The following is a 10,814-nucleotide window of genomic DNA, read 5'->3' on the forward strand; positions in this document are numbered from 1 at the left end:
TATAAACAGGGAAAAATATGTCAAACTGAATGCAGAATTTCAGACAGTAGCAAGAAGTTATAAGCATGCATGTTTAAATGGGCAGTGTAAAAACTAGAAGAAGATAATAGCATAGGAAAGAGAAGAGATCAGTACAAGGCGATTGGTGATATTAAGGCAAAGCTCCAGGTAAAACTGGCATGAGAAAAGACAAAAAGGGGAGGGACCTAGCAGAATGCATTAAAAACTGGTGGCGATAATATGCAAAATAACTATTTAAGAATGACCCTATTCAAAATGCTGAGACAGACAAATCAACTACAGATATCAAAACTGCCAGGAGAAATATTAGACAACCTCAGGTATGCAGATAATACCACTCGTGACAGCTAAAAGTAAGGAAGAGTGGAAGAGCCTGTTGATGAAGGTGAAAGGTAGAAAGTACAGCTACTAAAATGATGTCATCTCAGTTATATATGGAGAAGAAACAGAGGCACTATCAGATTATTTTTCTGGGCTCAAAGCTTTCTGCAAGTGATGATTGCAACAGTGACATTAAAAGTTGCTTGCTTCATAGAACGAAAGCTATGGTAAATATGGGTAAGATTTTAAGGTATAAAAATGATGCATGTCAGACAATGATTGCATAGTCAAACTATGCTTTCCCAGCAATAACATATCAGAGTTGAACTATAAGAATGACTATGCACTGAAAAATCTATACTTCTCAATTATGGTGTTAGAAAAACACTTCTGACAATAATGTGGGCTGCAAGAAGATGAAATCTGTCACTGCTTAAGGAAATAAACCCAAACTGTTCACTGGAAGGTCTGATAATAAAACAAATGATCAAATACTTTGATAACATAATGCAAAGACAGGGATTCACAAGAGAAAATAATGACAGTGGAAAAATTAAAGTCAAAAGAAGAGGTGGGAATCAGAGGCTATGATGGACAGAAACTATTACTGGAGTAATTAAACTGTATTTCCAAGAAATTATAGATGTATTTTTGACAAACAGGCCTGGTGTACTAAAGCCCTTAAGGTAGTGAAGAGATATACTTGACTAACTGACTAAACAACACCAAACATAATGCAGTTTTTCCTTATACAGTCTTGGTAGATAATGGTAGAATTTACAAAAGGGCATTAACTGATGAAGGAGGGTGTATGTAAACCACCAAAACATAAAGTTTCCCAACATCAGTTAAATGGATAGCCTTCTCAGATAATTCTCAAAGATGCAAAGCTATTTTTAAAGAGGATAACCTGAAAAGTCTTTTTATCAACAATGACACTACATATCTCATCCCTTGGTTTGGTTTACTGTCTTGGAAGCAATCATAATTAATAAAAATGTAGCTTTACTGTCAAAGTTCATCCTTAATCAAGGCCAGGCTCTGTGGTGCTGAGAGATAAACCATGGACTATGACCCTTATGCTCCAAGCTTCATGTAGTGACTCAGGTTCTGGAATGGTTGGGCAGGGGAGGGTGAGAGATTGTGGCCTCAATTACTCCAGTGCAAGTGGATGTTTGTACAGTACTAAGGACCACATAACTCAGGATGATGGCTCGGGAATCCTAGGTTATCACAGTACTCCTCACAGGTGTGTGTGTGTGTGTGTGTGTGTGTGTGTGTGTGTGTGTGTGTGTGTGTGTGTGTGTGTGTGTGTGTGTGTCCCCCACACAGTGTCACAGGTGTTCATGTCAGCCAGCAGGATGTGTGGATCTGACCATAACTGTAGCAAATATGCCTTAATTGCAGGATACTGGCTGAGGTAGAAATCTCCACCATGGTGGTGTGTATGATGGCCCTTCTGGCCAGCTCTCACTCTCAAAGGTAAATGGGGGAAAGAATGGGCTAAGCTCATGGGAGATTTGAACACTTGATGGTTATTAGGCATGGTGGCAAAAAAGGACCTAGAAAAAAATTGATATACACATATACATATATATATATATATATATATATATATATATATATATATATATATATATAAAACACACACACACACACACACACATATATATATATATATATGTGATTTCATCCTCAAGTTCATGTCAGTGCTATAGCTGTAAGTGCTTTGGAAATTATTTTATTCTTTCACAAGATATTCAGATATCTGGTTTGGCAGTGTCTTTATGTATATCCATTTACTACTCAAGTGGTTAACAATTAATATGGCAACTTTTAATACCTTCTTATCAGAATCTCCAACTTTTGAAAATGTGGGAATTGTTAGGCACTATATGTAGGGGTGTGAACAAAAATTGTAGGTCCAATAATATGACCCTTATGGAAGTCTTCATTAAGGTTGAATTGTTCCACAAAACAAAATGTATGATTGTCTTAACTCTGTACCATCAACCAGCATTGCTCCATACAACAATGGTAATTATCTTATAATTCTATATTGCTAACAAGGAAGTCCCTTTAAGTTTTGACCCTACCATATAAGTCAGGACTGATGAGGGGTTAGGTGCTACCTGAACTTAAAGGGGGCTGTTACCCATTTGGACTTTCCAAGTAAATAAATGTAAACAAATAAATACAAGTAAGCTTGTTGGAAGGTCACAGAGGTTTATCAAAAGATCTCTGATGGTCATTATTAACAAGCACTGAAATGGCAACATCTAGCTGCAGAAAAGATTCATATGGGTCAAAGCTAGAAAATAATAGAACACCATGTGATTGGTGCTTCTACTTTTAAGAGTCATAGTAAATATAAAAGACAACTGATTTGTATACCTTATTTATGCTATACTAACAACTTGAAGGGTTGCTGTCAAATGTTACAATGACTTGCACTCACTTGAGGAAAACCAATAAGCTTGATTTTCATCAAGATGAAATAAATAATACTTTGTGTGCTCTAGAAACAATCCTAACACTAAAGCATTAGGGTTTCTCAAAGTGTCTAGCCAAACTAGAATGCAATTTCTGTTCTACAATAACTGTACTCTGGTGATAACCCTTTAACAAACAGCATCCCTTTAAATAACTTTAAGAACACCACTAAGTAAAGTCATTGCAAAATCTCGTAAGAATCAACTGAGAAACAAAATCCCATTACTTGCCAAGTCATCTGAGGTTACTATAATCAGTAATGTATTTACCATAAAACTGTAGTACTACATTCAGAATAAGGCAATCATCTCTCAGTACAGAAAAAAAATTAAGAGTGTCCCCCACCCAAAAGGGGAAAAAACAGTGATTTGAAACATTGATTTAGAATAAGTACATGGTGGAACCTGAAACACAAATTTAAAAAAGTGGTCTGTGAGATAACTTATAATTTATGGTATATTCACTGCAGGTAAAAAATAGTAGATAGAGACAAAGGGAATAACATGTTTGGGAGACCTGCTTTCGGTCAGTGGAAATGAATGATTCTCTTGCACCATTCACCTATACCTCTACTTTAGGTTTTTGTCAAATAATTTTATATGAATCTCCACAGGCAATGTTTATACAACCTCTTAATTTATTTTCATTCCTAAGCAACTATTTCAGTCTTTTACTGAGATTATCAATGTAATGGTCTGCCCCAGATGCTACAGATTCCAATAATAGCATAACTATCACTCCAAGAATTCTTCTCACTCTGTCTCCCATCATGTCATAGCAAGGTAAGGCTTTAATTTAAACTATCATGAGACTGCACTAGTGAAACTATCCATAAATCCATTGTTGTATCTATAGTCTGGTTTTTAGGTACCATTTGTTCATCTGATATTTCAATATCAGATGCTTATATATCCCTCATACTGAGTGTTTCACTTATTAGCTGTTTCACTGTATTCAGTTTCTGTTTCTGCTGTCCTGCACTAGCAAGCCTTTTCAAAGATTTTTCCAGATGTGTCTACTTTAAGGGTGATAACAGAATGCTCAGAGAAATATAAGCTACATCAGAAATATAAGATAGAGAAATATAAGATACATCAGAAATATAAGATACATCATGAACGTGTACATTCTTAAAATAACTGGTTATAGCCAACAAACTTTTATTCACCTTTAACTTACATGTTCTTACACTCACACAACATCCATTCTGAGCAATCTTCAGTCCCACATTTTCCAGTTCAAACTGTCATTCTAGAACAATTGACTTAAAATGGCATTATCAGCATTGTCCAAGTGCTGTGAATTAGCTTCCATTACAGTAGAATGTGAAGTAATGCACACCATGTAGAATAAGAATTCAAGAATTCCCCACTCCAAAAGCTACTTTATTTTAGTACAATATGCATGGGGCCATAAGACTATAGTCATAAGACTATATGTAGTTATTGGGCAATTAAAGAGCCTAGCCCAGTTCCCCAATTATTCCAAAGCAATGCCTGGTTAAGTGACTTGCTCAGAATTGTATAGTAGTGGAAATGCTGGCTGAGGGTATCAAAACTCATACTACAAAAAGTAGTAAGAGTGTACAACTTTAATTTCCTGCTAAATGCCAGAGGATGTTTCTTGAATCAACAAGTACAACTGTACTTATTGATTCATGAACATTATTTCCTTGAACCTGACTATGCTGTGTTAAATTAGCTGCATATTCATGAACTTAATATTTGATAAATACTGAGAAGAAACAGTGCAGTTAAGCTCAAAGGCATTCTCATAAGCAAGTAATGTAAAAACAACTTATACAACTTATACGGCTTACAAAGCACAGAATCAAACTTCAACCCATATATGCATTACAAAGAAGACATCAAAGCTCTAAGAAAGTAATCCACAACAAACAAGCTGTTCATCTCTGTGCATATCACAATCCATTTATTAAATGTAATTTGAACTACTGACTAGTTCAAATCAGTGTACCAAAGTGAACTTATTTTTGCACACTTTTCCAGTCAGAAAGGATATATACTTTGAGAAATATCAATATGAAAGGCAGTTATGCATACAGTTTATTTTTTTCTATTTCATTCTGAATGGTATTAACAAATACATTTTTCAATTACATTTTAATAACTGAAATCACTTCAAGCTGCACAGTACAAGCATGGAGTCAATGTATAACCTAAAAGTAATAAACTCATTATTCCTTGCATTTTTGTACACTAAGAAAATACAAATCCATGTATCTTCCCCCAGCCACAGACACATGCTCATGCTCCCCCCAAACACACTACAAAGGTCTACAATAACTGTATTTAAAGTAGTCATTAATAACAACTGTATATACTGGATGAAATACAGACTGAGCAAAACACTCCCACATTGATCTTCAAGGCATCTTAAAAGGCTATAAAACTCTTCAAACAAGATGAAACTCATGATGAAATAATCTATTACAATACATGCTAACACAACTTCGCTGTCATTATTAGCAGCAGAAATACATAAAAGTCAGAAATTCATACCTGTTACTGTCACCAGCATGGATGCCATTAAAGGGCGGTTATTGTCCAATTTACGACTCAGTCTCAGCTCGCCACTTGTCTGATTTAAGATCATTAGATGAAGCTCATTCCCTCTTTCAAAACTGTAGTACAGTCGATCTGATACATCAGGATCAAATGCTGGGATCTTGCCTATAACTCCAGTAGGAAATGTATTGGATTTATTAGATATATAATTGTTGAAAATTATTTGGAAATTCTTGAGAACTGGACTGTTGTCATTCTGGTCAATTAGTTTAATATGGACTGTAGCTCGGCTTACAAGAGGGGCAGAAGTAGCCTGCACAACAATCACATATTCAGACTTGGCCTCATAATCTAGATCTATAAGAGCGGTAAGTTCACCTGTAAAAATGTCCATCTGAAAAATCTCTGGGATATTGCCTTCCACAATCTGATACATAATTTGTGCATTTGTGCCTTCATCTGGATCACTAGCTGTAACTTGTGCTACTACAGACCCAACAATACTGTTTTCTTTGACAAAGACCTCAAAATCATCTGCTGGGAAAACAGGGGCATTATCATTAACGTCCTGCACAGTTACGTGAATATGAACAGGTGTTTTTTGAGGAGGTACACCCTTGTCAACTGCATAAGCAGTAAGCTCATATGATGGGACACTTTCTCTGTCTAACCTTCGAACAGTGCGAATTATGCCTGATGTGGGTTCTATAGTGAAATCCCCATCACCATCTTCTCCATTTTGAAATGTATACTGTACTCTACCATTGGTATGAGCATCACGGTCAGTAGCAGATATCTGGAGAACACTAGTGAAAGGAGGGGAATCTTCAGAGACAGAACCATGATAACGAGCATTTAAGAACTGGGGTGCATTGTCATTGACATCAGTAACCATAATTTCTACATATGTTGTATCTGATTTTTGAGGGATTCCATTATCTCTGGCTGTGATGGCTAAGGTGTAAGTCATCTGATCTTCATAATCTAGTTCAGCATGTAAAGTGATGGCACCACTATCTGGATTGATGCGAAATTGAGGAATTATGTCCTCCAAATAGTATGTTATCCTAGCATTTTCACCAACATCATCATCAGAAGCACTGATGACTACAATGGTACTGCCAACTGGACGGTCTTCATTAACACTCACTGAATAATGAGCACTTTGGAATACTGGCCGATGTGTATTAGCATCTGTTATGTTAACATACACATGACAGGAATCATGCAACATACGATCAGAAGCAGTGACTGTTAACACATAACGTCTTTCCTGTTTGTAGTCCAAAGGCAAAGACAAGGTAATCAACCCAACTCCTCCTTGGGTACTGATAGCAAAACGGTTGCGGGTATTCCCACTTGTGATCTGGTATGTAATTAAACTGTTCACATCACGATCAACAGCTGTCACACTCAAGACACTTGTGCCAACAACAGCATCTTCATTGAGGCGAACAAAGTATTCCTTTTCTGTGAACTCAGGGCGATTGTCATTCACATCTAGTATAGTTATTGTAACACTGGCTGAAGCAGAAAGGAAAGGAGTGCCATGGTCTCGAGCCTCAATTCCAAAGAAATAATACTCTACAGATTCTCTGTCTAGCTGGGCACTTACAGTTATCCACCCAGTTGCACTGTTTATAACAAAAGGTGTGTCAGGTAAAGTATCTGTTAACCTATATTCCAAACGTGCATTCTCACCAGAGTCAGCATCTACAGCTTGAATATGGATTACAGAGTGACCCAAGGGAGCATTTTCCAGCACTGAGACTTGGAAGGGTGTGCTGACAAATATAGGTGCATTGTCATTAATATCTACAACTTGCACACTTACCATACCTGTATTGTTAGACAAAGGTGGGCGTCCAGCATCTTGGGCACGGATTCTGAGAGCATATTCTCGCTCTGTCTCAAAATCTAAGGGCACAACTACTTGTATTTCACCAGTAACACTATCTATGGAAAACTGGCCCCTGCTATTACCACTTATGATGTTGTAATGAACTAATGCATTGTTATCTTTGTCAAGATCTGTTGCTGTAACTGTTAGTATATCTGAATGAGGCCTGATGTCCTCCCTTATTTGAACAATGTAACGCTTCTCACTGAATTGTGGTACATTGTCATTTTCATCCAGCACTGTGATGTAAACCTTGACTGTAGCTGACCTGGGGCTAGGATCTTTACCTTGATCATTTGCTTCTACAATTAAAGAATATTTCTCTAGCTTCTCTCTATCTACTTGTCCACTAGTGGTGATGAGTCCAGACCTTGGATCTATCTCAAAGACTCCATGAGCTGCTTGTTCATTTACAAACCGATATTTGATGTTAGCATTAGAAGGTGAATCAGAATCAGTGGCCCTCAATTGCAAGATAGGATACCCTACTTCCACATTTTCTCTTATTGTTTCCCTGTATTCAGTTTGTTCAAAAACAGGATCAAAATCATTCTTGTCTGAAACAGTAATAGCAACCATGGTAGTAGCAGAAAGGCGAGGGCTACCATGATCAACAGCAGTGACTCTAAAGTAATGAAGATCCATGCTTTCCCTATCTAAGACTGCAGCTGTTGTAATTAGGCCACTTTGTGAATTTATGCTGAATAAATCCATGGACTTGCTATTCATCAAAGCTGACATGGAATAAGAAAGTCTTCCAGCTTCCCCTTGATCTGGATCTTGGGCAGCCATGGTTAGCACAGGAGTCCCTGGGGACTGGTTCTCTGCCACCTGAACCTGGTAGTTATATTGAGGAAAGTGGGGATGACGGTTAGCTGCTCTTGGAGTCCTTATTAATGGAGTAAGCATCCTCCTTTCCCTCTTTCTGCTGATCTGCGTAAGGTTTCTGCTGTATAAAAAATGTCTTGGCCGTAAAGGATCAGACTGTAGAGCTTTAGCTGGCTTTAATTTTAAGTGAGCACACAGATCAAATGGGTAATGATACCACAAATTCACTCCAGGGCAAATATTTTTTAAGCAATCGTTTGTAGAATTAAATATTGGGAAAAGCAGACTGCCATTTTTGTCATATCTATTTTTCCAGGCCTTACTATGCTTGAAATTGCTAGAAGTTCGGATTGAGGTCGTTTGCGCCAGTTCCCAAGGAACTGTCCTCTTTTCCGATGGTGCTGAAATGATATCTCTCAAACCAACTTCAACCTGCCGTTTGAAGCACTTGTCTGCAAACTCTTCTAAATGAATAGTGTGTTTTGTAAGATCCGACTGATTCAAACCTGTCCTATAACAACGATGTAAAAAATCAGTGGTGCACAAAGATGCCTCCCGTAGTTCTAAATGCTCCGCGCACATGTTGATACAATTAGCTAAGGAAAAACATGCGTTCAAACACAGAATTTCTGACTGAGCTTCATGGTCAGTGGGTACACTCTTAAAGCTGGAAAACTGCTTTCTGTTAACATCCAAACGAGCGACGGGCACAGAAAACCTGGACTTCTCCGAGGTCATTTGGCAGTTATAGTCCCCAGTTTCACAGACACCACCCGTCACGCTGGGATTTAGAGACTGCCTTCGACACTCATTCACAAATTGCTTTACACACCGTTTCACACCTTGCAATAACTCCCGCCTGTCAGTCCCTGACTCCTGACAAGATGCATTATTAGACGGAATCAGATAGTGGCAAAGCACATGTCCCATCTCGGACGAACTGTACTCCTGTAAAGCCACAGCGAAGCAGTGGTGGGAGATGCAGCCGTATAATTCTCTGTGGTTATATAATGTTATTCCGCTACAGTTCTCAAATGTTTGACAAGTTCTAGTAACATTACAAAGCAACGGCAAGCTAAAACATGTTCTTAAATGTGAGAGAAGTCTCATTTTGTGCACAAAGCTTTTAACACTATGTATAAATGAAGGGCCTATAAAAGGGGTTAAGAAACGATATGTTCGAATTGATTTGGACACAAATAAAACTATATCACACTGTTGAACTGCGCAGTTACACCAATAAGTGGCAACATAATTTCTGTAATCCTTACGATTTGGTGAGCTCATTTTTCTTTTTCTAGGGCAAGAGGTTTGACAGTTAATATTTGGTGGCAAAAAACACAAAAGAAAAGGCTTCAGCATACTTCTCCTACACAACTTGCAAGTCTGTCTGGTGGTAACCAGCAGGTTTGAGCAACCCCTAAAGCAAGTACGCACACAGCACTTTTGGAGATCTGAAGTGCTGTTCGAGACCTCGTGCAGTTTTAATTTTACTATCCAGGCACATAAGGCAATGTCGTCTGGCTTGTCGTGCTCCCTTGTAGTCTTAGGCACAAACTGTGATTTCTTCAGTTTCACAGAGCCAGCCACTGAAGCCAACAGTTCAAAGGGGATAGGGGAAATGATAGTCCACAGCTCCCGGAGAGTCCGTCTGTCCATCTGACAGTTGTGCGAAGCATTACAGTCTAGCTTGCTAAGAAAAATCATCCAGCAAACGCATGGCAGATCCGCTGGAAATATATTCTCTCCTGTCTTCAGGCCTCTTTCATTACAGTCCCCAGGGTATGGTTTTCGTTCCAAATAAAGGGTTAATAGGTAAGGGTATGCACACAGCTCCTCCTGAATGCCATCGCCCCTCTCACGACTCGCATCACGGACGTGTTGAACGGATTGTGCACCTGCCCTCTTTGCATCCCGGGATAAACCAGTTAAGACACCACTTTTCTTTTTGCCCGAGCCCAGCTTCAGCATGCCCTCCTCCGCTGTCATACGAGGGGCGTTTTCGCCTTCTTTCTCTTGGTCGTCTGCCTGCTTCTTCAGGCTGAAAGTGAACAAAGGGATGGGGACAAGCAGCAGCAGGAGAAGAGCAGCTAGGCTTCGCCCCACCACCGATGCAGCCATAGTATTCCAACCTTCTCTCCTGGAAAAAGCAGCCTTCACCGGCCAGTGTCAAACCCCTCCCAGGTCCTCCTCTTGTTCCGCTGACCCGGTAAGTGATCATTTACTCTGTGCTTCCTATGGCCACAATCTGGCTCCTCGGACGCAGCATCCCACCACCCTTCTTTCATTCAGCTCCAACATGGCTCCCGGCAGGCCACAATGGTCTGCTCTACCCTCATTCACGTTATCCCCCTTTCCTAGTTATTGAGGATGGTTGGATCCACCGCGCATGCTCAAATGCTCTCCTTCAAAGCTGTTCAGGTTTAACCGTAGCGCGATGTACTGAGCTGTCCGTAGTGCTGAATATCTCTGGTCTTTCCACGCCTCCACCCCAAGCCCGCCTCCTACCTCCACTCTGCTCCTGTACGTTACTGCTGGTAACCTCTCACTGTCACAGAGGCAGAACTGTCCGACAGTGCATGCAAACCGCTCATTTCACAGCGAATACATCCGATGGACGTTTGCAGTTCTAGACACATTCCAGACTGTCCATGAACCCCTTTGTTGTTTAATTTTTTATTTAATGTATGCGTGTACTTAATGTAGGCATATGTCAGGCTATT

At 39.3% G+C, this 10,814-nt stretch overlaps 1 protein-coding gene across 3 annotated transcripts in view; it reads right to left on the bottom strand.

Annotated features, from left to right (window-relative positions):
• CELSR3 (cadherin EGF LAG seven-pass G-type receptor 3) overlaps positions 1-10,394 on the bottom strand; it is a 1,979,827-nt gene extending 1,969,433 nt beyond the window's left edge. For all 3 annotated transcript variants that reach the window (XM_044078523.1, XM_044078522.1, XM_044078524.1), the window contains exon 1: positions 5,358-10,394. In XM_044078523.1, coding sequence (XP_043934458.1) covers positions 5,358-10,212 — 4,855 coding nt within the window. In that variant the 5' untranslated portion in view covers positions 10,213-10,394. The remainder of the gene's footprint in view (positions 1-5,357) is intronic.
• Between the last annotated feature and the right edge of the window lie 420 nt (positions 10,395-10,814).

Source organism: Protopterus annectens, chromosome 7.part1 (assembly GCF_019279795.1).
Source record: "Protopterus annectens isolate FY-2018-M chromosome 7.part1, PAN1.0, whole genome shotgun sequence".
Lineage (NCBI taxonomy): Eukaryota > Metazoa > Chordata > Ceratodontiformes > Protopteridae > Protopterus > Protopterus annectens.